General features: G+C 38.8%; 1 protein-coding gene across 7 annotated transcripts in view; it reads left to right on the forward strand.

The window, feature by feature from the left end:
- Positions 1–1,070: 1,070 nt before the first annotated feature.
- The window catches only part of LOC139568449 (fascin-like), a 42,632-nt gene continuing 17,047 nt past the window's right edge, over positions 1,071–26,655 (forward strand). For all 7 annotated transcript variants that reach the window (XR_011673612.1, XR_011673613.1, XR_011673614.1 and 4 more), the window contains exons 1-3: positions 1,071–2,125; positions 11,528–11,578; positions 12,229–12,640. Coding sequence is in view for 1 of the 7 variants with exons in the window: in XM_071390272.1 (XP_071246373.1) it covers positions 1,730–2,125; positions 11,528–11,578; positions 12,229–12,640 (859 nt within the window). In the remaining 6 variants the exon portion in view is untranslated. The remainder of the gene's footprint in view (positions 2,126–11,527; positions 11,579–12,228; positions 12,641–26,655) is intronic.

Genomic DNA, 26,655 nt, shown 5'->3' on the forward strand with positions numbered 1-26,655 from the left:
CTCTCTCTCTCTCTCTCTCTCTCTCTCTCTAGGCTACTGTATCTATAGTCTATCTACCCTATTTAACTGTTCCACGCCCTCCCATCTCTCTCTCTCTCTCTCTCTCTAGGCTACTGTATCTATAGTCTATCTACCCTATTTAACTGTTCCACGCCCTCCCATCTCTCTCTCTCTCTCTCTCTCTCTCTCTCTCTAGGCTACTGTATCTATAGTCTATCTACCCTATTTAACTGTTCCACGCCCTCCCATCTCTCTCTCTCTCTCTCTCTCTCTCTCTCTCTAGGCTACTGTATCTATAGTCTATCTACCCTATTTAACTGTTCCACGCCCTCCCATCTCTCTCTCTCTCTCTCTCTCTCTCTCTCTCTCTAGGCTACTGTATCTATAGTCTATCTACCCTATTTAACTGTTCCACGCCCTCCCATCTCTCTCTCTCTCTCTCTCTCTCTCTCTCTCTAGGCTACTGTATCTATAGTCTATCTACCCTATTTAACTGTTCCACGCCCTCCCATCTCTCTCTCTCTCTCTCTCTCTCTCTCTCTCTAGGCTACTGTATCTATAGTCTATCTACCCTATTTAACTGTTCCACGCCCTCCCATCTCTCTCTCTCTCTCTCTCTCTCTCTCTCTCTCTCTCTCTCTAGGCTACTGTATCTATAGTCTATCTACCCTATTTAACTGTTCCACGCCCTCCCATCTCTCTCTCTCTCTCTCTAGGCTACTGTATCTATAGTCTATCTACCCTATTTAACTGTTCCACGCCCTCCCATCTCTCTCTCTCTCTCTCTCTCTCTCTCTCTCTCTAGGCTCCTGTATCTATAGTCTCTCTACCCTATTTAACTGTTCCACGCCCTCCCATCTCTCTCTCTCTCTCTCTCTCTCTCTCTCTCTAGGCTACTGTATCTATAGTCTATCTACCCTATTTAACTGTTCCACGCCCTCCCATCTCTCTCTCTCTCTCTCTCTCTCTCTCTCTGTCTCTCTCTGTGTCTCTCTCTCTCTATCTCTCTCTCTCTCTCTCTCTCTCTGTCTCTCTCTGTCTCTCTCTCTCTGTGTCTCTCTCTGTCTCTGTCTCTCTGTGTCTCTCTCTGTCTCTCTCTCTCTCTGTCTCTCTCTCTCAATTCAATTCAAGTGAAATAAACAATAACAAATTAACAGTAAACATTACACTCACAGAAATTCCAAAAGAATAAAGACATTTCAAATGTCATATTATGTCTATATACAGTGTTGTAACGATGTACAAATAGTTAAAGTACAAAAGGGAAAATAAATAAACATAAATATGGGTTGTATTTTACAATCTCCCTCTCTCTGTCCATCCATATCTGTAACCTGAGCGGTGTAATAATGATTACCAGATAAACGACTTGTAACTGTCTATTCATAGTGATGGGTCAGGTTGATATTTGCATGCAAGTGGTGTGTGTGTGCGTGTGTGCGTGTGTGTGTGTGTGTGTGTGTGTGTGTGTGCGCGCTGCAGTTCTCTCGCCCATCCTCCTCGCCCTGTATCCTCTGCAGCACCGAGTCTGTCTGTATCCGCAGTCAGCGGACAGAGCCAGCGGCGTGCCAACTCCACAGCCCCGTCACACAGCACAAAGAACCTCCTTTGGTTCAATCCACGCACTACATTTACCGGAGCCTCCTCACACACACGCGCACACAGCAACTCTTTTTCTCTCTCTCTCTCTCTGGTCCCCCCGGTCAGAACGGACGGTTCGGTAAGGATCATGTCTTCTAATGGCGGTTCTACCGGCGGCGGTGACGTGCTGCAGATCCAACTCGGGCTGATTAACGCGGGGAATAAATATCTCACGGCTGAAACGTTTGGTTTTAAAATCAACGCCTCCGCCTCGAGTCTGAAGAAGAAACAGATGTGGACGTTGGAGCAGAACACCGGTGACACGGCGGGAGACTCTAGCGGCAGCGTGGTGTTCCTCCGGTCACACCTCGGACGGTATCTGGGTACGGATAAAGACGGGAACGTTACCGGAGAGAGCGAGTGTCGAGGTAAAGACTGCAGGTTCGTGTTAACCGCGCATGATGACGGCCGCTGGTCGCTGCTGTCGGAGCCCTACGGGAGGTACCTGGGAGGAAGCGAAGACCGGATCAGCTGCTTCGCTCAGGTATTGGGGGTTGATATATGAGTTGTGTCATCATCCTGGTTTCATAGACGAGACGTAACATAGGAAACGTAAATCGGGGACATTTTAAATTAGTAATATATGTTACAGTTGGGTATCGTTACAAGACAGACGGGGGTTGGTTGGTTGGGGTGTATGTGTCGTGGTGTATGAACATTTAGCTAGCAACCCGAAAGGTTATGTGTTCGAATCTCATCATGGACAACTTGAACATTTTACCTTATTTCGAAACTTTGCAACTACTTAACCCTTCCCGTAACCTTAAAACCATTTAACCTAATTCCTAACACATACACCTTAACCCTTTAACCTAACTCCTAACCTTAACCCCTAACCCCTAGCCTAGCTAAAGTTAGCCAACTACTTAGCATGTTAACCCTTCCCGTAACCTTAAAACCATTTAACCTAATTCCTAACACATACACCTTAACCCTTTAACCTAACTCCTAACCTTAACCCCTAACCCCTAGCCTAGCTAAAGTTAGCCAACTACTTAGCATGTTAACCCTTCCCGTAACCTTAAAACCCTTTAACCTAATTCCTAACCCATAAACCTTAACCATTTAACCTAACTCCTAACCTTAACCCCTAGCCTAGCTAATGTTAGCCATCTAGCTAACGTTAGCCACAACAAATTGGAATTTGTAACATATTGTACGACATAAACCTTAACCTAACTCCTAACTCCTAAACCTTAACCATTTAACCTAACTCCTAACTGTAAACTTAACCTAACTCCTAACCTTAACCCCTAACCCCTAGCCTAGCTAAAGTTAGCCACCTAGCTAATTGGATTTTGTAACATATTGTACGAATTGCAATTCAAAACATATCATACAGTATCATATGAAATGGATCAATGGACATCCACAAATGAATTACATACCATACGAAACTGTAACATCATACTAAATGAAGTGTTTTGGATTTCCCCGTACAGGATAGTAGGAAATCCTCTGAGACCAGGATGGAGTGTGTGTGTGCACGTGTATAGCCTGTAGTGCTTGTGTTTATGTGCCATGTTGAGGAGTAGCTTGGTAGTAGCTAACTAAACACTACTGTTTTACCATGTAGCGGTGTAGCTAACTACTGGATCTACACACTACTGTTTTACCATGTAGCGGTGTAGCTAACTACTGGAACTACACACTACTGTTTTACCATGTAGCGGTGTAGCTAACTACTGGAACTACACACTACTGTTTTACCATGTAGCGGTGTAGCTAACTACTGGAACTACACACTACTGTTTTACCATGTAGCGGTGTAGCTAACTACTGGAACTACACACTACTGTTTTACCATGTAGCGGTGTAGCTAACTACTGGAACTACACACTACTGTTTTACCATGTAGCGGTGTAGCTAACTACAGGAACTACACACTACTGTTTTACCATGTAGCGGTGTAGCTAACTACTGGAACTACACACTACTGTTTTAGCATGTAGCGGTGTAGCTAACTACTGGAACTACACACTACTGTTTTACCATGTAGCGGTGTAGCTAACTACTGGAACTGCACACTACTGTTTTAGCATGTAGTGGTGTAGCTAACTACTGGAACTACACACTACTGTTTTACCATGTAGCGGTGTAGCTAACTCCTGGAACTACACACTACTGTTTTACCATGTAGCGGTGTAGCTAACTACTGGAACTGCACACTACTGTTTTAGCATGTAGTGGTGTAGCTAACTACTGGAACTACACACTACTGTTTTACCATGTAGCGGTGTAGCTAACTCCTGGAACTACACACTACTGTTTTACTATGTAGCGGTGTAGCTAATTACTTGAGTGTAGTTTAGTTCAGTAAACTATATTTCTCTTTAGGGTAGTTTAGTTCAGTAAACTATATTTCTCTTTAGGGTAGTTTAGTTCAGTAAACTATATTTCTCTTTAGGGTAGTTTAGTTCAGTAAACTATATTTCTCTTAAGGGTAGTTTAGTTTAGTAAACTATATTTATCTTTAGGGTAGTTTAGTTCAGTAAACTATATTTATCTTTAGGGTAGTTTAGTTCAGTAAACTATATTTATCTTAAGGGTAGTTTAGTTCAGTAAACTATATTTATCTTAAGGGTAGTTTAGTTCAGTAAACTATATTTATCTTTAGTGTAGTTTAGTTCAGTAAACTATATTTATCTTTATGGTAGCTTAGTTCAGTAAACTATATTTATCTTTAGTGTAGTTTAGTTCAGTAAACTATATTAATCTTTAGTGTAGTTTAGTTCAGTAAACTATATTTATCTTTAGGGTAGTTTAGTTCAGTAAACTATATTCATCTTTAGTGTAGTTTAGTTCAGTAAACTATATTTCTCTTTAGGGTAGTTTAGTTCAGTAAACTATATTTATCTTAAGGGTAGCTTTAGGGTAGTTTAGTTCAGTAAACTATATTCATCTTTAGTGTAGTTTAGTTCAGTAAACTATATTTCTCTTTAGGGTAGTTTAGTTCAATAAACTATATTTCTCTTTAGGGTAGTTTAGTTCAGTAAACTATATTTCTCTTTAGGGTAGTTTAGTTCAGTAAACTATATTTCTCTTTAGGGTAGTTTAGTTCAGTAAACTATATTTCTCTTTAGGGTAGTTTAGTTCAGTAAACTATATTTATCTTAAGGGTAGTTTAGTTCAGTAAACTATATTTATCTTAAGGGTAGTTTAGTTCAGTAAACTATATTTATCTTAAGGGTAGCTTAGTTCAGTAAACTATATTTATCTTTAGTGTAGTTTAGTTCAGTAAACTATATTTATCTTAAGGGTAGTTTAGTTCAGTAAACTATAATTCTCTTTAGGGTAGTTTAGTTCAGTAAACTATATTTATCTTAAGGGTAGTTTAGTTCAGTAAACTATAATTCTCTTTAGGGTAGTTTAGTTCAGTAAACTATATTTATCTTAAGGGTAGTTTAGTTCAGTAAACTATATTTATCTTTAGAGTAGTTTAGTTCAGTAAACTATATTTATCTTTAGGGTAGTTTAGTTCAGTAAACTATATTTATCTTTAGGGTAGTTTAGTTCAGTAAACTATATTTCTCTTTAGGGTAGTTTAGTTCAGTAAACTATATTTCTCTTTAGGGTAGTTTAGTTCAGTAAACTATATTTCTCTTAAGGGTAGTTTAGTTCAGTAAACTATATTTCTCTTTAGGGTAGTTTAGTTCAGTAAACTATATTTATCTTAAGGGTAGTTTAGTTCAGTAAACTATATTTATCTTAAGGGTAGTTTAGTTCAGTAAACTATATTTATCTTTAGGGTAGCTTAGTTCAGTAAACTATATTTATCTTAAGGGTAGTTTAGTTCAGTAAACTATATTTATCTTTAGGGTAGTTTAGTTCAGTAAACTATATTAATCTTTAGTATAGTTTAGTTCAGTAAACTATATTTATCTTTAGGGTAGTTTAGTTCAGTAAACTATATTCATCTTTAGTGTAGTTTAGTTCAGTAAACTATATTTCTCTTTAGGGTAGTTTAGTTCAGTAAACTATATTCATCTTTAGTGTAGTTTAGTTCAGTAAACTATATTTCTCTTTAGGGTAGTTTAGTTCAGTAAACTATATTTCTCTTTAGGGTAGTTTAGTTCAGTAAACTATATTTCTCTTTAGGGTAGTTTAGTTCAGTAAACTATATTTCTCTTTAGGGTAGTTTAGTTCAGTAAACTATATTTCTCTTTAGGGTAGTTTAGTTCAGTAAACTATATTTATCTTAAGGGTAGTTTAGTTCAGTAAACTATATTTATCTTAAGGGTAGTTTAGTTCAGTAAACTATATTTATCTTAAGGGTAGCTTAGTTCAGTAAACTATATTTATCTTTAGTGTAGTTTAGTTCAGTAAACTATATTTATCTTAAGGGTAGTTTAGTTCAGTAAACTATAATTCTCTTTAGGGTAGTTTAGTTCAGTAAACTATATTTATCTTAAGGGTAGTTTAGTTCAGTAAACTATAATTCTCTTTAGGGTAGTTTAGTTCAGTAAACTATATTTATCTTAAGGGTAGTTTAGTTCAGTAAACTATAATTCTCTTTAGGGTAGTTTAGTTCAGTAAACTATATTTATCTTAAGGGTAGTTTAGTTCAGTAAACTATAATTCTCTTTAGGGTAGTTTAGTTCAGTAAACTATATTTCTCTTTAGGGTAGTTTAGTTCAATAAACTATATTTCTCTTTAGGGTAGTTTAGTTCAGTAAACTATATTTCTCTTTAGGGTAGTTTAGTTCAGTAAACTATATTTCTCTTTAGGGTAGTTTAGTAAACTATATTTCTCTTTAGGGTAGTTTAGTTCAGTAAACTATATTTATCTTAAGGGTAGTTTAGTTCAGTAAACTATATTTATCTTAAGGGTAGTTTAGTTCAGTAAACTATATTTATCTTAAGGGTAGCTTAGTTCAGTAAACTATATTTATCTTTAGTGTAGTTTAGTTCAGTAAACTATATTTATCTTAAGGGTAGTTTAGTTCAGTAAACTATAATTCTCTTTAGGGTAGTTTAGTTCAGTAAACTATATTTCTCTTTAGGGTAGTTTAGTTCAGTAAACTATATTTCTCTTTAGGGTAGTTTAGTTCAGTAAACTATATTTCTCTTAAGGGTAATTTAGTTCAGTAAACTATATTTCTCTTTAGGGTAGTTTAGTTCAGTAAACTATATTTATCTTAAGGGTAGTTTAGTTCAGTAAACTATATTTATCTTAAGGGTAGTTCAGTTCAGTAAACTATATTTATCTTAAGGGTAGTTTAGTTCAGTAAACTATATTTCTCTTTAGGGTAGTTTAGTTCAGTAAACTATATTTATCTTTAGGGTAGTTTAGTTCAGTAAACTATATTTATCTTTAGTTTAGTTCAGTAAACTATATTTATCTTAAGGGTAGCTTAGTTCAGTAAACTATATTTATCTTAAGGGTAGTTTAGTTCAGTAAACTATATTTATCTTTAGGGTAGTTTAGTTCAGTAAACTATATTAATCTTTAGTATAGTTTAGTTCAGTAAACTATATTTATCTTTAGGGTAGTTTAGTTCAGTAAACTATATTCATCTTTAGTGTAGTTTAGTTCAGTAAACTATATTTCTCTTTAGGGTAGTTTAGTTCAGTAAACTATATTCATCTTTAGTGTAGTTTAGTTCAGTAAACTATATTTCTCTTTAGGGTAGTTTAGTTCAATAAACTATATTTCTCTTTAGGGTAGTTTAGTTCAGTAAACTATATTTCTCTTTAGGGTAGTTTAGTTCAGTAAACTATATTTCTCTTTAGGGTAGTTTAGTAAACTATATTTCTCTTTAGGGTAGTTTAGTTCAGTAAACTATATTTATCTTAAGGGTAGTTTAGTTCAGTAAACTATATTTATCTTAAGGGTAGTTTAGTTCAGTAAACTATATTTATCTTAAGGGTAGCTTAGTTCAGTAAACTATATTTATCTTTAGTGTAGTTTAGTTCAGTAAACTATATTTATCTTAAGGGTAGTTTAGTTCAGTAAACTATAATTCTCTTTAGGGTAGTTTAGTTCAGTAAACTATATTTATCTTAAGGGTAGTTTAGTTCAGTAAACTATAATTCTCTTTAGGGTAGTTTAGTTCAGTAAACTATATTTATCTTAAGGGTAGTTTAGTTCAGTAAACTATATTTATCTTTAGAGTAGTTTAGTTCAGTAAACTATATTTATCTTTAGGGTAGTTTAGTTCAGTAAACTATATTTATCTTTAGGGTAGTTTAGTTCAGTAAACTATATTTCTCTTTAGGGTAGTTTAGTTCAGTAAACTATATTTATCTTAAGGGTAGTTTAGTTCAGTAAACTATATTTCTCTTTAGGGTAGTTTAGTTCAGTAAACTATATTTCTCTTAAGGGTAGTTTAGTTCAGTAAACTATATTTCTCTTTAGGGTAGTTTAGTTCAGTAAACTATATTTATCTTAAGGGTAGTTTAGTTCAGTAAACTATATTTATCTTAAGGGTAGTTTAGTTCAGTAAACTATATTTATCTTTAGGGTAGCTTAGTTCAGTAAACTATATTTATCTTAAGGGTAGCTTAGTTCAGTAAACTATATTTATCTTAAGGGTAGTTTAGTTCAGTAAACTATATTTATCTTTAGGGTAGTTTAGTTCAGTAAACTATATTCATCTTTAGTGTAGTTTAGTTCAGTAAACTATATTTCTCTTTAGGGTAGTTTAGTTCAGTAAACTATATTTATCTTAAGGGTAGCTTTAGGGTAGTTTAGTTCAGTAAACTATATTCATCTTTAGTGTAGTTTAGTTCAGTAAACTATATTTCTCTTTAGGGTAGTTTAGTTCAGTAAACTATATTTCTCTTTAGGGTAGTTTAGTTCAGTAAACTATATTTCTCTTTAGGGTAGTTTAGTTCAGTAAACTATATTTCTCTTTAGGGTAGTTTAGTTCAGTAAACTATATTTCTCTTTAGGGTAGTTTAGTTCAGTAAACTATATTTATCTTTAGGGTAGCTTAGTTCAGTAAACTATATTTATCTTTAGGGTAGTTTAGTTCAGTAAACTATATTTATCTTTAGGGTAGCTTAGTTCAGTAAACTATATTTATCTTTAGGGTAGTTTAGTTCAGTAAACTATATTTATCTTAAGTGTAGTTTAGTTCAGTAAACTATAATTCTCTTTAGGGTAGTTTAGTTCAGTAAACTATATTTATCTTTAGGGTAGTTTAGTTCAGTAAACTATATTTATCTTTAGAGTAGTTTAGTTCAGTAAACTATATTTATCTTTAGGGTAGTTTAGTTCAGTAAACTATATTTATCTTTAGGGTAGTTTAGTTCAGTAAACTATATTCATCTTTAGGGTAGTTTAGTTCAGTAAACTATATTTATCTTAAGGGTAGTTTAGTTCAGTAAACTATATTTCTCTTTAGGGTAGTTTAGTTCAGTAAACTATATTTCTCTTTAGGGTAGTTTAGTTCAGTAAACTATATTTCTCTTTAGGGTAGTTTAGTTCAGTAAACTATATTTATCTTAAGGGTAGTTTAGTTCAGTAAACTATATTTATCTTAAGGGTAGTTTAGTTCAGTAAACTATATTTATCTTTAGGGTAGCTTAGTTCAGTAAACTATATTTATCTTTAGGGTAGTTTAGTTCAGTAAACTATATTTATCTTTAGGGTAGTTTAGTTCAGTAAACTATATTTATCTTTAGGGTAGTTTAGTTCAGTAAACTATATTTATCTTTAGTGTAGTTTAGTTCAGTAAACTATATTTATCTTTAGGGTAGTTTAGTTCAGTAAACTATATTTATCTTTAGGGTAGCTTAGTTCAGTAAACTATATTTATCTTTAGGGTAGTTTAGTTCAGTAAACTATATTTATCTTTAGGGTAGCTTAGTTCAGTAAACTATATTTCTCTTTAGGGTAGTTTAGTTCAGTAAACTATATTTATCTTTAGGGTAGTTTAGTTCAGTAAACTATATTTATCTTTAGGGTAGTTTAGTTCAGTAAACTATATTTATCTTTAGGGTAGCTTAGTTCAGTAAACTATATTTATCTTTAGGGTAGTTTAGTTCAGTAAACTATATTTATCTTTAGTGTAGTTTAGTTCAGTAAACTATATTTATCTTTAGGGTAGCTTAGTTCAGTAAACTATATTTATCTTAAGGGTAGTTTAGTTCAGTAAACTATATTTATCTTTAGGGTAGCTTAGTTCAGTAAACTATATTTCTCTTTAGGGTAGTTTAGTTCAGTAAACTATATTTCTCTTTAGGGTAGTTTAGTTCAGTAAACTATATTTATCTTTAGGGTAGTTTAGTTCAGTAAACTATATTTATCTTTAGGGTAGTTTAGTTCAGTAAACTATATTTATCTTTAGGGTAGTTTAGTTCAGTAAACTATATTTCTCTTTAGGGTAGTTTAGTTCAGTAAACTATATTTATCTTAAGGGTAGTTTAGTTCAGTAAACTATATTTATCTTTAGTGTAGTTTAGTTCAGTAAACTATATTTCTCTTTAGGGTAGTTTAGTTCAGTAAACTATATTTCTCTTTAGGGTAGTTTAGTTCAGTAAACTATATTTCTCTTTAGGGTAGTTTAGTTCAGTAAACTATATTTCTCTTTAGGGTAGTTTAGTTCAGTAAACTATATTTATCTTAAGGGTAGTTTAGTTCAGTAAACTATAATTCTCTTTAGGGTAGCTTAGTTCAGTAAACTATATTTATCTTTAGGGTAGTTTAGTTCAGTAAACTATATTTCTCTTTAGGGTAGTTTAGTTCAGTAAACTATATTTATCTTAAGGGTAGTTTAGTTCAGTAAACTATATTTATCTTTAGAGTAGTTTAGTTCAGTAAACTATATTTATCTTTAGGGTAGTTTAGTTCAGTAAACTATATTTCTCTTTAGGGTAGTTTAGTTCAGTAAACTATATTTATCTTAAGGGTAGTTTAGTTCAGTAAACTATATTTCTCTTTAGGGTAGTTTAGTTCAGTAAACTATATTTCTCTTAAGGGTAGTTTAGTTCAGTAAACTATATTTCTCTTTAGGGTAGTTTAGTTCAGTAAACTATATTTATCTTAAGGGTAGTTTAGTTCAGTAAACTATATTTATCTTAAGGGTAGTTTAGTTCAGTAAACTATATTTATCTTAAGGGTAGCTTAGTTCAGTAAACTATATTTATCTTAAGGGTAGCTTAGTTCAGTAAACTATATTTATCTTAAGGGTAGTTTAGTTCAGTAAACTATATTTATCTTTAGGGTAGTTTAGTTCAGTAAACTATATTTCTCTTTAGTGTAGTTTAGTTCAGTAAACTATATTTATCTTTAGGGTAGTTTAATTCAGTAAACTATATTTATCTTTAGGGTAGCTTAGTTCAGTAAACTATATTTATCTTTAGGGTAGTTTAGTTCAGTAAACTATATTTATCTTTGGGGTAGCTCCCTGTCTAAATAAAGACACCTTGGTCTCAGCATTGACTCCCTGTCTAAATAAAGACACCTTGGTCTCAGCATTGACTCCCTGTCTAAATAAAGACACCTTGGTCTCAGCATTGACTCCCTGTCTAAATAAAGACACCTTGGTCTCAGCATTGACTCCCTGTCTCTAAATAGGGGGCACTAAAATGTTTTTTCTCTGTGTGTGGGGGTGGATGTGGGTATGCAGACCTGCGAGCAAAGATATGTGTGTGTAATGTGTATAAACAGGATGTGTGTGTATAAACATAGGATGTGTGTAAACAGGATGTGTGTATAAACAGGATGTGTGTATAAACAGGATGTGTGTATAAACAGGATGTGTGTGTGTAAACAGGATGTGTGTGTATAAACAGGATGTGTGTATATTAACAGGATGTGTGTATAAACAGGATGTGTGTGTGTAACGTGTGTAAACAGGATGTGTGTGTATAAACAGGATGTGTGTGTGTAAACAGGATGTGTGTGTGTAAACAGGATGTGTGTGTGTGTTTGTTCCAGACAGTATCAGCAGCAGAGAAGTGGTGTGTCCACCTGGCCATGCATCCCCAGGTAACTAATACACACACACACACACACACATACACACACACACACACACACACACACACACACACACACACACACACACACACACACACACACACACACACACACACACACATCACCCAGCGTCCAAACCTCCCCCTGGTGAACCTGTTCAGCCTGGCCAGGAAGCATTATGCCCACCTGACCTCTAATCCCCCCCCAGGTGAACCTGTTCAGCCTGGCCAGGAAACATTATGCATACCTGAGCTCTAACCCCCCCCAGGTGAACCTGTTCAGCCTGGCCAGGAAGCGTTATGCCCACCTGACCTCTAACCCCCCCCCCCCCCCAGGTGAACCTGTTCAGCCTGGCCAGGAAGCGTTACGCCCACCTGACCTCTAACCCCCCCCTCCCAGGTTGAACCTGTTCAGCCTGGCCAGGAAGCGTTATGCCCACCTGACCTCTAACCCCTCCCACCCCCCAGGTGAACCTGTTCAGCCTGGCCAGGAAGCGTTACGCCCACCTGACCTCTAACCCCTCCCCAGGTGAACCTGTTCAGCCTGGCCATGAAGCATTACGCCCACCTGACCTCTAACCCCGCCCCCCCAGGTGAACCTGTTCAGCCTGGGCAGGAAGCGTTACGCCCACCTGACCTCTAACCCCTCCCACCCCCCAGGTGAACCTGTTCAGCCTGGCCAGGAAGCGTTACGCCCACCTGACCTCTAACCCCGACCACTCTGAGGTCTCTATAGACCGTGACGTCCCGTGGGGGGTTGACTCTCTGGTCACCCTGGTGTTCCTGGACCAACGCTACCATCTTCAGACGTCTGATAACCGCTTCCTGAAGAACGACGGCAGCCTGGAGTCCGCGCCCGACAAAACCACCGGATACACGCTGGAGTTCCGCTCCGGGAAGGTGGCCTTCAGGGATTGTTCCGGGCGCTACCTGGCGCCGTCGGGGCCGAGCGGGACCATGAAGAGCGGGAAGAACAGCCGTGTGGGGAAGGATGAGATGTTCTCTCTGGAGCAGAGTCACCCTCAGGTGGTTCTCACCGCCGGCAACGAGAGGAACGTCTCCACCAGGCAAGGTAGGACCAACACAACCTTAGTGGAACCTTACTAGAACCTTACCAGGGAAGATAGGAGCAACACAACCTATCTAGAACCTTACTAGAACCTTACCGGGGAAGATAGGACCAACACAACCTTAGTGGAACCTTACTAGAACCTTACCAGGGAAGATAGGAGCAACACAATCTTAGTGGAACCTTACCAGGGAAGATAGGAGCAACACAACCTTACTAGAACCTTACTAGAACCTTACCAGGGAAGGTAGGACCAACACAACCTTAGTGGAACCTTACTAGAACCTTACCAGGGAAGATAGGACCAACACAACCTTACTAGAACCTTACCAGGGAAGGTAGGACCAACACAACCTTACTAGAACCGTACCAGGGAAGGTAGGACCAACACAACCTTAGTGGAACCTTACTAGAACCTTACCAGGGAAGATAGGACCAACACAACCTATCTAGAACCTTACCGGGGAAGATAGGACCAACACAACATTTAACATTTACATTTAAGTCATTTAGCAGACGCTCTTATCCAGAGCGACTTACAAGTTGGTGCATTCACCTTATGATGTCCAGTGGAACAACCACTTTACAATAGTGCATCTAACAACCTTAGTGGAACCTTACTAGAACCTTACCAGGGACGATAGGAGCAACACAATCTTAGTGGAACCTTACCAGGGAAGATAGGAGCAACACAACCTATCTAGAACCTTTCTAGAACCTTACCGGGGAAGATAGGACCATCACAACCTTAGTGGAACCTTACTAGAACCTTACCAGGGAAGATAGGACCATCACAACCTTAGTGGAACCTTACTAGAACCTTACCAGGGAAGATAGGACCAACACAACCTTAGTGGAACCTTACTAGAACCTTACCAGGGAAGATAGGACCAACACAACCTTAGTGGAACTTTACTAGAACCTTACCAGGCAAGATAGGACCAACACAACCTTACTAGAACCTTACTAGAACCTTACCAGGGAAGATAGCAGCAACACAACCTTAGTGGAACCTTACCAGGCAAGGTAGGACCAACACAACCTTAGTGGAACCTTACCAGGCAAGATAGGACCAACACAACCTTACTAGAACCTTACTAGAACCTTACCATGGAAGATAGGACCAACACAACCTTAATGGAACCTTACTAGAACCTTACCATGGAAGATAGGACCAACACAACCTCAGTGGAACTTTACTAGAACCTTACCAGGGAAGATAGGACCAACACAACCTTACTAGAACCTTACTAGAACCTTACCAGGGAAGATAGGAGCAACACAACCTTGGTGGAACCTTACTAGAACCTTACCAGGGAAGATAGGATCCACACAACCTTAGTGGAACCTTACTAGAACCTTACCAGGCAAGATAGGAGCAACACAACCTTAGTGGAACCTTACTAGAACCTTACCAGGGAAGATAGGAGCAACACAACCTTAGTGGAACCTTACTAGAACCTTACCAGGGACGATAGGACCAACACAACCTTACTAGAACCTTACCAGGCAAGATAGGAGCAACACAACCTTAGTGGAACCTTACTAGAACCTTACCAGGGAAGATAGGAGCAACACAACCTTAGTGGAACCTTACTAGAACCTTACCAGGGAAGATAGGAGCAACACAACCTTAGTGGAACCTTACTAGAACCTTACCAGGGAAGATATGACCAACACAACCTTACTAGAACCTTACCAGGCAAGGTAGGAGCAACACAACCTTAGTGGAGCCTTACTAGAACCTTACCGGGGAAGATAGGAGCAACACAACCTTAGTGGAACCTTACTAGAACCTTCCTGGGGAAGATAGAAGCAACACAACCTCAGTGGAACCTTACTAGAACCTTACCAGGGAAGATAGGAGCAGCACAACCTTAGTGGAACCTTACTAGAACCTTACCGGGGAAGATAGGAGCAACACAACCTTAGTGGAACTATCCTAGTTTAACCTTACTAGAACCTTACAAGGTAAGAACAACAACAACCTGGAACTAGAGCCTTGTAGAGCTTTTCTAGAACATCCACCAGAACCCGAATGAGGTGACATCTATAATGGTAAACAGAATTGACCTCATCTCTTCATACAGCTCATAACTTGTAAAGGCACAAGAACACCCAAACAAACGAGTTTGACACAATACAGGAAGTTCCAGTAGTGTTTCTGGTCTGATGAAGAACTCTGTGTACCGGGACCTTATTTCAACTCCTATGAGCACCTTAACGACAAAGCTACCAACCACTAGCGGTGTCTGGGGTGTGACGCTTCCTCTGGAACAGGACAGGAAAGAGGAGAGGACTGCTTTCATTTAGAGAAACTCATTCCACGTTTCTCTGGTGACGTCACTGTCTCTCTCAGCTGGGAGAGAGCAGGGGGGTGTATTAGGGGCTCAGACAGGGTCAGATTATAGTCTCCTCAGACAGGGTCAGATTAGAGTCTCCTCTCTCAGCTGGGAGAGAGGGGGGGTGTATTAGGGGCTCAGACAGGGTCAGATTAGAGTCTCCTCAGACAGGGTCAGATTAGAGTCTCCTCCCTCAGCTGGGAGAGAGGGGGGGTGTATTAGGGGCTCAGACAGGGTCAGATTAGAGTCTCCTCAGACAGGGTCAGATTAGAGTCTCCTCTCTCAGCTGGGAGAGAGTGGGGGGGTGTATTAGGGGCTCAGACAGGGTCAGATTAACGAGTCTCCTCAGACAGGGTACAGGATTAGTCTCCTCAGACAGGGTCAGATTAGAGTCTCCTCTCTTCATGCTGGGCAGAGAGGGGGGGGGGCGCATGAGGGGCTCAGACAGGCGTCAGATTAGAGTCTCCATACAGACAGGGTAAACAGAATTAGAGTCTCCTCTCTTCAGCTGGGAGAGAGGGGGGGGAGGGCGCATTAGGGGCTCAGACAGGCGTCAGATTAGAGTCTCCTCAGACAGGGTCAGATTCCAGTAGTCTCCTCTCTCAGTCTGGTGAGAGAGGGGGGGTGTATTAAGGGCCTCAGATCAGGGTCAGATTATGAGTCTCCTCAACGACAGGGTCAGATTAGAGTCTCACTCAGACAGGTGTCTAGAGTGTAGACGTCTCCTCTGGCTCAGGACTGGGAGAGAGGGGGGGGGTGCTATTCAGGGGCTCAGACAGGGTCAGATTAGACGTCTCCTCAGACAGGCGTCAGATTAGAGTCTCCTCTCTCAGCTGGGAGAGAGGGGGGGGGGTTGTATTAGGGGCTCAGACAGGGTCAGATTAGAGTCTCCTCTCTCAGCTGGGAGAGAGGGGGGGGTGTATTAGGGGCTCAGACAGGGTCAGATTAGAGTCTCCTCTCTCAGCTGGGAGAGAGGGGGGGTGTATTAGGGGCTCAGACAGGGTCAGATTAGAGTCTCCTCAGACAGGGTCAGATTAGAGTCTCCTCTCTCAGCTGGGAGAGAGGGGGGGGGGTGTATTAGGGGCTCAGACAGGGTCAGATTAGAGTCTCCTCAGACAGGGTCAGATTAGAGTCTCCTCTCTCAGCTGGGAGAGAGGGGGGGGTGTATTAGGGGCTCAGACAGGGTCAGATTAGAGGCTCCTCTCTCAGCTGGGAGAGAGGGGGGGGGTGTATTAGGGGCTCAGACAGGGTCAGATTAGAGTCTCCTCAGACAGGGTCAGATTAGAGTCTCCTCTCTCAGCTGGGAGAGAGGGGGGGGGGTGTATTAGGGGCTCAGACAGGGTCAGATTAGAGTCTCCTCAGACAGGGTCAGATTAGAGTCTTCTCTCTCAGCTGGGAGAGAGCGGGGGGGTGTATTAGGGGCTCAGACAGGGTCAGATTAGAGTCTCCTCAGACAGGGTCAGATTAGAGTCTCCTCTCTCAGCTGGGAGAGAGGGGGGGTATATTAGGTGCTCAGACAGGGTCAGATTAGAGTCTCCTCTCTCAGCTGGGAGAGAGGGGGGGGTGTATTAGGGGCTCAGACAGGGTCAGATTAGAGTCTCCTCAGACAGGGTCAGATTAGAGTCTCCTCAGACAGGGTCAGATTAGAGTCTCCTCTCTCAGCTGGGAGAGAGGGGGGGGGGTGTATTAGGGGCTCAGACAGGGTCAGATTAGAGTCTCCTCAGACAGGGTCAGATTAGAGTCTCCTCTCTCAGCTGGGAGAGAGGGGGGGGTGTATTAGGGGCTCAGACAGGGTCAGATTAGAGTCTCCTCTCTCAGCTGGGAGAGAGGGGGGGGTGTATTAGGGGCTCAGACAGGGTCAGATTAGAGTCTCCTCTCTCAGCTGGGAGAGAGAGGGGGGGTGTATTAGGGGCCCAGACAGGGTCAGATTAGAGTCTTCTCAGACAGGGTCAGATTAGAGTCTCCTCAGACAGGGTCAGATTAGAGTCTCCTCAGACAGGGTCAGATTAGAGTCTCCCCTCTCAGCTGGGAGAGGGGGGTGGGGTGTATTAGGGGCCCAGACAGGGTCAGATTAGATTCTCCTCAGACAGGGTCAGATTAGAGTCTCCTCTCTCAGCTGGGAGAGAGGGGGGGGGTGTATTAGGGGCTCAGACAGGGTCAGATTAGAGTCTCCTCAGACAGGGTCAGATTAGAGTCTCCTCAGACAGGGTCAGATTAGAGTCTCCTCTCTCAGCTGGGAGAGAGGGGGGGTGTATTAGGGGCTCAGACAGGGTCAGATTAGAGTCTCCTCTCTCAGCTGGGAGAGAGAGGGGGGTGTATTAGGGGCTCAGACAGGGTCAGATTAGAGTCTCCTCTCTCAGCTGGGAGAGAGGGGGGGTGTATTAGGGGCTCAAACAGGGTCAGATTAGAGTCTCCTCAGACAGGGTCAGATTAGAGTCTCCTCAAACAGGGTCAGATTAGAGTCTCCTCTCTCAGCCGGGAGAGAGAGGGGGGGGGTGTATTAGGGGCTCAGACAGGGTCAGATTAGAGTCTCCTCAGACAGGGTCAGATCCTCTTGCCTCCTCCTCCTCTTCCCCTCCTCCTCTTTCCTCCTCCTCCTTCTCTTCCCCTCCTCCACTTCCCTCTTCCTTCTCTACCCCTCCTCATCTTCCTCAGCTCCTCTTTCCTCCTTCTCTTTCCCTCCTCCTTCTCTTCCCCTCGTCCTCTTTCCTCCTCCTCCTCATCTTCCCCAGCTCCTCTTTCCACCTCGCCTTCCCCTCCTCCTCTTTCCTCCTCCTCCTCTTCCTCAGCTCCTCTTTCCTCCTTCTCTTTCCCTCCTCCTTCTCTTCCCCTCGTCCTCCTTCCTCCTCCTCCTCATCTTCCTCAGCTCCTCTTACCTCCTCCTCCTCCTCCTCTACCCCTCCTCCTCTTTCCTCCTCCTCCTCCTCCTCCTCCTCCTCCTCTTTCCTCCTCCTCCTCTACCCCTCCTCCTCTTTCCTCCTCCTCCTCCTCTTCCCCTCCTCCTCTTTCCTCCTCCTCCTCTACCCCTCCTCCTCTTTCCTCCTCCTCCTCCTCTTCCCCTCCTCCTCTTTCCTCTTCCTCCTCTACCCCTCCTCCTCTTTCCTCCTCCTCCTCCTCCTCTACCCCTCCTCCTCTTTCCTCCTCCTCCTCCTCTACCCCTCCTCCTCTTTCCTCTTCCTCCTCTACCCCTCCTCCTCTTTCCTCCTCCTCCTCCTCTTTCCTCCTCCTGCCCCTCCTCTTCCCCTCCTCCTCTTTCCTCTTCCTCCTCTACCCCTCCTCCTCTTTCCTCCTCCTCCTCCTCCTCTACCCCTCCTCCTCTTTCCTCCTCCTCTTCCCCTCCTCCTCTTTCCTCTTCCTCCTCTACCCCTCCTCCTCTTTCCTCCTCCTCCTCCTCCTCTACCCCTCCTCCTCTTTCCTCCTCCTCCTCCTCTTCCCCTCCTCCACTTTCCTCTTCCTCCTCTACCCCTCCTCCCCTTTCCTCCTCCTTCTCTACCCCCTCCTCTTTCCTCCTCCTTCTCTTCCCCAGCTCCTCTTTCCTCCTTCTCTTCCCCTCCTCCTCTTTCCTCCTCCTCCTTCTCTTCCCCTCCTCCTCTTTCCTCCTCCTCCTTCTCTTCCCCAGCCCCTCTTTCCCCCTCCTCTTCCCCTCTTCCTCTTTCCTCCTCCTCCTCTTTCCTCCTCCTCCTCCTCCTATTCACCTCCTCTTTCCTCCCCTCCTCCACCCTGCAGCATGTGTTTTCCATCTGCTCTCCCTTGCCCCCCTTTCTCTTCCTCCCTCTTTCCCATTCTCTCTGTTTCAGTCTCTCTCTCTCTCTGCCCTTTTCTCTGTCCTCACCACTGAACACATTTTTCCGCAGAAATTCTATCCGACCTTTGTGGTCGGTCCCAGTTTAGAAACTGTGTGTGTGTGTGTGTGTGTGTGTGTGTGTGTGTGTGTGTGTGTGAGTGTGAGTGTGAGTGTGAGTGTGAGTGTGTGTGTGTGTGTGTGTGGGGGATGGGTTAGAACAGCATAAGTCAGCAACTACTCTGAGAAAACTAAACGAGGAAGTTGAAAAGGGGAGAGATGATGTCTCTCTCGCTGCTGGTGATTCCCTGATCCACCTCTACGCAGACCACACCATTCTGTATACATCTATGATGTCTCTCTTGCTGCTGGTGATTCCCTGATCCACCTCTACGCAGACCACACCATTCTGTATACATTCTGGCCTTCTTTGGACACTGTGTTAACAAACCTCCAGACGAGCTTCAACGCCATACAACTCTCCTTCCGTGGCCTCCAACTGCTCTTATATGCTAGTTAAACTAAATGCATGCTCTTCAACCATTCGCTGCCCACACCTGCTCGCCCGTCTAGCATCACTACTCTGTACGGTTCTGACTTAGAATATGTGGACAACTACAAATACCTAGGTGTCTGGTTAGACTGTAAACTCTCCTTCCAGACTCACATTAAACATCTCCAATCCAAAATTAAATCTAGAATCGGCTTCCTATTTCGCAACAAAGTCTCCTTCACTCACGCTGCCAAACATACCCTCGTAAAACTGACCATCCTACCGATCCTTGACTTCAGCGATGTCATTTACAAAATAGCCTCCAATACCCTACTCAGCAAACTGGATGCAGTCTATCACAGTGCCATCCGTTTTGTCACCAAAGCCCCATATACCACCATTGTGACCTGTATGCTCTCGTTGGCTGGTCCTCGCTACATATTTGTGTTGGGTATCAGTGATCTACTAGTATAGACTGGTACTGTATATCTAATATATGTTGGGTATTAGTGATCTACTAGTATAGACTGGTACTGTATATCTAATATATGTTGGGTATTAGTGATCTACTAGTATAGACTGGTACGTATATCTAATATATGTTTATCTAATATATGTTGGGTATTAGTGATCTACTAGTATAGTCTGGTACTGTATATCTAATATATGTTGGGTATCAGTGATCTACTAGTATAGACTGGTACTGTATATCTAATATATGTTGGGTATTAGTGATCTACTAGTATAGACTGGTACTGTATATCTAATATATGTTGGGTATTAGTGATCTACTAGTATAGTCTGGTACTGTATATCTAATATATGTTGGGTATTAGTGATCTACTAGTATAGACTGGTACTGTATATCTAATATATGTTGGGTATTAGTGATCTACTAGTATAGACTGGTACTGTATATCTAATATATGTTGGGTATTAGTGATCTACTAGTATAGTCTGGTACTGTATATCTAATATATGTTGGTTATTAGTGATCTACTAGTATAGTCTGGTACTGTATATCTAATATATGTTGGGTATTAGTGATCTACTAGTATAGACTGGTACTGTATATCTAATATATGTTGGGTATTAGTGATCTACTAGTATAGACTGGTACTGTATATCTAATATATGATGGGTATCAGTGATCTACTAGTATAGTCTGGTACTGTATATCTAATATATGTTGGGTATTAGTGATCTACTAGTATAGACTGGTACTGTATATCTAATATATGTTGGTTATTAGTAATCTACTAGTATAGACTGGTACTGTATATCTAATATATGTTGGGTATCAGTGATCTACTAGTATAGACTGGTACTGTATATCTAATATATGTTGGGTATCAGTGATCTACTAGTATAGACTGGTACTGTATATCTAATATATGTTGGGTATTAGTGATCTACTAGTATAGACTGGTACTGTATATCTAATATATGTTGGGTATCAGTGATCTACTAGTATAGACTGGTACTGTATATCTAATATATGTTGGGTATTAGTGATCTACTAGTATAGTCTGGTACTGTATATCTAATATATGTTGGGTATCAGTGATCTACTAGTATAGTCTGGTACTGTATATCTAATATATGTTGGGTATCAGTGATCTACTAGTATAGTCTGGTACTGTATATCTAATATATGTTGGGTATTAGTGATCTACTAGTATAGACTGGTACTGTATATCTAATATATGTTGGGTATTAGTGATCTACTAGTATAGACTGGTACTGTATATCTAATATATGTTGGGTATTAGTGATCTACTAGTATAGACTGGTACTGTATATCTAATATATGTTGGGTATCAGTGATCTACTAGTATAGACTGGTACTGTATATCTAATATATGTTGGGTATTAGTGATCTACTAGTATAGTCTGGTACTGTATATCTAATATATGTTGGGTATTAGTGATCTACTAGTATAGACTGGTACTGTATATCTAATATATGTTGGGTATTAGTGATCTACTAGTATAGACTGGTACTGTATATCTAATATATGTTGGGTATCAGTGATCTACTAGTATAGTCTGGTACCATATATCTAATATATGTTGGGTATTAGTGATCTACTAGTATAGACTGGTACTGTATATCTAATATATGTTGGGTATTAGTGATCTACTAGTATAGACTGGTACTGTATATCTAATATATGTTGGGTATCAGTGATCTACTAGTATAGACTGGTACTGTATATCTAATATATGTTGGGTATTAGTGATCTACTAGTATAGTCTGGTACTGTATATCTAATATATGTTGGGTATTAGTGATCTACTAGTATAGACTGGTACTGTATATCTAATATATGTTGGGTATTAGTGATCTACTAGTATAGACTGGTACTGTATATCTAATATATGTTGGGTATCAGTGATCTACTAGTATAGTCTGGTACCATATATCTAATATATGTTGGGTATTAGTGATCTACTAGTATAGACTGGTACTGTATATCTAATATATGTTGGGTATTAGTGATCTACTAGTATAGTCTGGTACTGTATATCTAATATATGTTGGGTATCAGTGATCTACTAGTATAGTCTGGTACTGTATATCTAATATATGTTGGGTATCAGTGATCTACTAGTATAGTCTGGTACTGTATATCTAATATATGTTGGGTATCAGTGATCTACTAGTATAGTCTGGTACTGTATATCTAATATATGTTGGGTATTAGTGATCTACTAGTATAGTCTGGTACTGTATATCTAATATATGTTGGGTATCAGTGATCTACTAGTATAGTCTGGTACTGTATATCTAATATATGTTGGGTATTAGTGATCTACTAGTATCGTCTGGTACTGTATATCTAATATATGTTGGGTATTAGTGATCTACTAGTATAGTCTGGTACTGTATATCTAATATATGTTGGGTATTAGTGATCTACTAGTATAGACTGGTACTGTATATCTAATATATGTTGGGTATCAGTGATCTACTAGTATAGTCTGGTACTGTATATCTAATATATGTTGGGTATTAGTGATCTACTAGTATAGACTGGTACTGTATATCTAATATATGTTGGTTATTAGTAATCTACTAGTATAGACTGGTACTGTATATCTAATATATGTTGGGTATCAGTGATCTACTAGTATAGACTGGTACTGTATATCTAATATATGTTGGGTATCAGTGATCTACTAGTATAGACTGGTACTGTATATCTAATATATGTTGGGTATTAGTGATCTACTAGTATAGACTGGTACTGTATATCTAATATATGTTGGGTATCAGTGATCTACTAGTATAGACTGGTACTGTATATCTAATATATGTTGGGTATTAGTGATCTACTAGTATAGTCTGGTACTGTATATCTAATATATGTTGGGTATCAGTGATCTACTAGTATAGTCTGGTACTGTATATCTAATATATGTTGGGTATCAGTGATCTACTAGTATAGTCTGGTACTGTATATCTAATATATGTTGGGTATTAGTGATCTACTAGTATAGACTGGTACTGTATATCTAATATATGTTGGGTATTAGTGATCTACTAGTATAGACTGGTACTGTATATCTAATATATGTTGGGTATTAGTGATCTACTAGTATAGACTGGTACTGTATATCTAATATATGTTGGGTATCAGTGATCTACTAGTATAGACTGGTACTGTATATCTAATATATGTTGGGTATTAGTGATCTACTAGTATAGACTGGTACTGTATATCTAATATATGTTGGGTATTAGTGATCTACTAGTATAGTCTGGTACTGTATATCTAATATATGTTGGGTATTAGTGATCTACTAGTATAGTCTGGTACTGTATATCTAATATATGTTGGGTATTAGTGATCTACTAGTATAGACTGGTACTGTATATCTAATATATGTTGGGTATCAGTGATCTACTAGTATAGTCTGGTACTGTATATCTAATATATGTTGGGTATTAGTGATCTACTAGTATAGTCTGGTACTGTATATCTAATATATGTTGGGTATTAGTGATCTACTAGTATAGTCTGGTACTGTATATCTAATATATGTTGGGTATCAGTGATCTACTAGTATAGACTGGTACTGTATATCTAATATATGTTGGGTATTAGTGATCTACTAGTATAGACTGGTACTGTATATCTAATATATGTTGGGTATTAGTGATCTACTAGTATAGTCTGGTACTGTATATCTAATATATGTTGGGTATCAGTGATCTACTAGTATAGACTGGTACTGTATATCTAATATATGTTGGGTATTAGTGATCTACTAGTATAGACTGGTACTGTATATCTAATATATGTTGGGTATTAGTGATCTACTAGTATAGTCTGGTACTGTATATCTAATATATGTTGGGTATTAGTGATCTACTAGTATAGACTGGTACTGTATATCTAATATATGTTGGGTATCAGTGATCTACTAGTATAGACTGGTACTGTATATCTAATATATGTTGGGTATTAGTGATCTACTAGTATAGACTGGTACTGTATATCTAATATATGTTGGGTATCAGTGATCTACTAGTATAGACTGGTACTGTATATCTAATATATGTTGGGTATTAGTGATCTACTAGTATAGTCTGGTACTGTATATCTAATATATGTTGGGTATCAGTGATCTACTAGTATAGTCTGGTACTGTATATCTAATATATGTTGGGTATCAGTGATCTACTAGTATAGTCTGGTACTGTATATCTAATATATGTTGGGTATTAGTGATCTACTAGTATAGACTGGTACTGTATATCTAATATATGTTGGGTATTAGTGATCTACTAGTATAGACTGGTACTGTATATCTAATATATGTTGGGTATTAGTGATCTACTAGTATAGACTGGTACTGTATATCTAATATATGTTGGGTATCAGTGATCTACTAGTATAGACTGGTACTGTATATCTAATATATGTTGGGAATTAGTGATCTACTAGTATAGACTGGTACTGTATATCTAATATATGTTGGGTATTAGTGATCTACTAGTATAGACTGGTACTGTATATCTAATATATGTTGGGTATTAGTGATCTACTAGTATAGTCTGGTACTGTATATCTAATATATGTTGGGTATCAGTGATCTACTAGTATAGACTGGTACTGTATATCTAATATATGTTGGGTATTAGTGATCTACTAGTATAGACTGGTACTGTATATCTAATATATGTTGGGTATTAGTGATCTACTAGTATAGACTGGTACTGTATATCTAATATATGTTGGGTATTAGTGATCTACTAGTATAGTCTGGTACTGTATATCTAATATATGTTGGGTATCAGTGATCTACTAGTATAGTCTGGTACTGTATATCTAATATATGTTGGGTATTAGTGATCTACTAGTATAGACTGGTACTGTATATCTAATATATGTTGGGTATTAGTGATCTACTAGTATAGACTGGTACTGTATATCTAATATATGTTGGGTATCAGTGATCTACTAGTATAGTCTGGTACTGTATATCTAATATATGTTGGGTATTAGTGATCTACTAGTATAGACTGGTACTGTATATCTAATATATGTTGGGTATTAGTGATCTACTAGTATAGACTGGTACTGTATATCTAATATATGTTGGGTATTAGTGATCTACTAGTATAGACTGGTACTGTATATCTAATATATGTTGGGTATCAGTGATCTACTAGTATAGTCTGGTACTGTATATCTAATATATGTTGGGTATTAGTGATCTACTAGTATAGACTGGTACTGTATATCTAATATATGTTGGGTATTAGTGATCTACTAGTATAGACTGTTACTGTATATCTAATATATTTTGGGTATCAGTGATCTACTAGTATAGTCTGGTACTGTATATCTAATATATGTTGGGTATCAGTGATCTACTAGTATAGTCTGGTACTGTATATCTAATATATGTTGGGTATCAGTGATCTACTAGTATAGACTGGTACTGTATATCTAATATATGTTGGGTATTAGTGATCTACTAGTATAGACTGGTACTGTATATCTAATATATGTTGGGTATTAGTGATCTACTAGTATAGTCTGGTACTGTATATCTAATATATGTTGGGTATTAGTGATCTACTAGTATAGTCTGGTACTGTATATCTAATATATGTTGGGTATTAGTGATCTACTAGTATAGACTGGTACTGTATATCTAATATATGTTGGGTATCAGTGATCTACTAGTATAGTCTGGTACTGTATATCTAATATATGTTGGGTATTAGTGATCTACTAGTATAGTCTGGTACTGTATATCTAATATATGTTGGGTATTAGTGATCTACTAGTATAGTCTGGTACTGTATATCTAATATATGTTGGGTATCAGTGATCTACTAGTATAGACTGGTACTGTATATCTAATATATGTTGGGTATTAGTGATCTACTAGTATAGTCTGGTACTGTATATCTAATATATGTTGGGTATCAGTGATCTACTAGTATAGACTGGTACTGTATATCTAATATATGTTGGGTATTAGTGATCTACTAGTATAGACTGGTACTGTATATCTAATATATGTTGGGTATTAGTGATCTACTAGTATAGTCTGGTACTGTATATCTTATATATGTTGGGTATTAGTGATCTACTAGTATAGACTGGTACTGTATATCTAATATATGTTGGGTATCAGTGATCTACTAGTATAGTCTGGTACCATATATCTAATATATGTTGGGTATTAGTGATCTACTAGTATAGACTGGTACTGTATATCTAATATATGTTGGGTATTAGTGATCTACTAGTATAGACTGTTACTGTATATCTAATATATGTTGGGTATCAGTGATCTACTAGTATAGTCTGGTACTGTATATCTAATATATGTTGGGTATCAGTGATCTACTAGTATAGACTGGTACTGTATATCTAATATATGTTGGGTATCAGTGATCTACTAGTATAGTCTGGTACTGTATATCTAATATATGTTGGGTATCAGTGATCTACTAGTATAGACTGGTACTGTATATCTAATATATGTTGGGTATTAGTGATCTACTAGTATAGTCTGGTACTGTATATCTAATATATGTTGGGTATTAGTGATCTACTAGTATAGTCTGGTACTGTATTTCTAAAATATTTTGGGTATCAGTGATCTACTAGTATAGACTGGTACTGTGTATCTAATATATGTTGGGTATCAGTGATCTACTAGTATAGACTGGTACTGTATATCTAATATTTGTTGGGTATTAGTGATCTACTAGTATAGTCTGGTACTGTATATCTAATATATGTTGGGTATTAGTGATCTACTATTATAGACTGGTACTGTATATCTAATATATGTTGGGTATCAGTGATCTACTAGTATAGACTGGTACTGTATATCTAATATATGTTGGGTATTAGTGATCTACTAGTAT

Source organism: Salvelinus alpinus, chromosome 2 (genome assembly GCF_045679555.1).
Source record: "Salvelinus alpinus chromosome 2, SLU_Salpinus.1, whole genome shotgun sequence".
Taxonomy (NCBI): domain Eukaryota; kingdom Metazoa; phylum Chordata; class Actinopteri; order Salmoniformes; family Salmonidae; genus Salvelinus; species Salvelinus alpinus.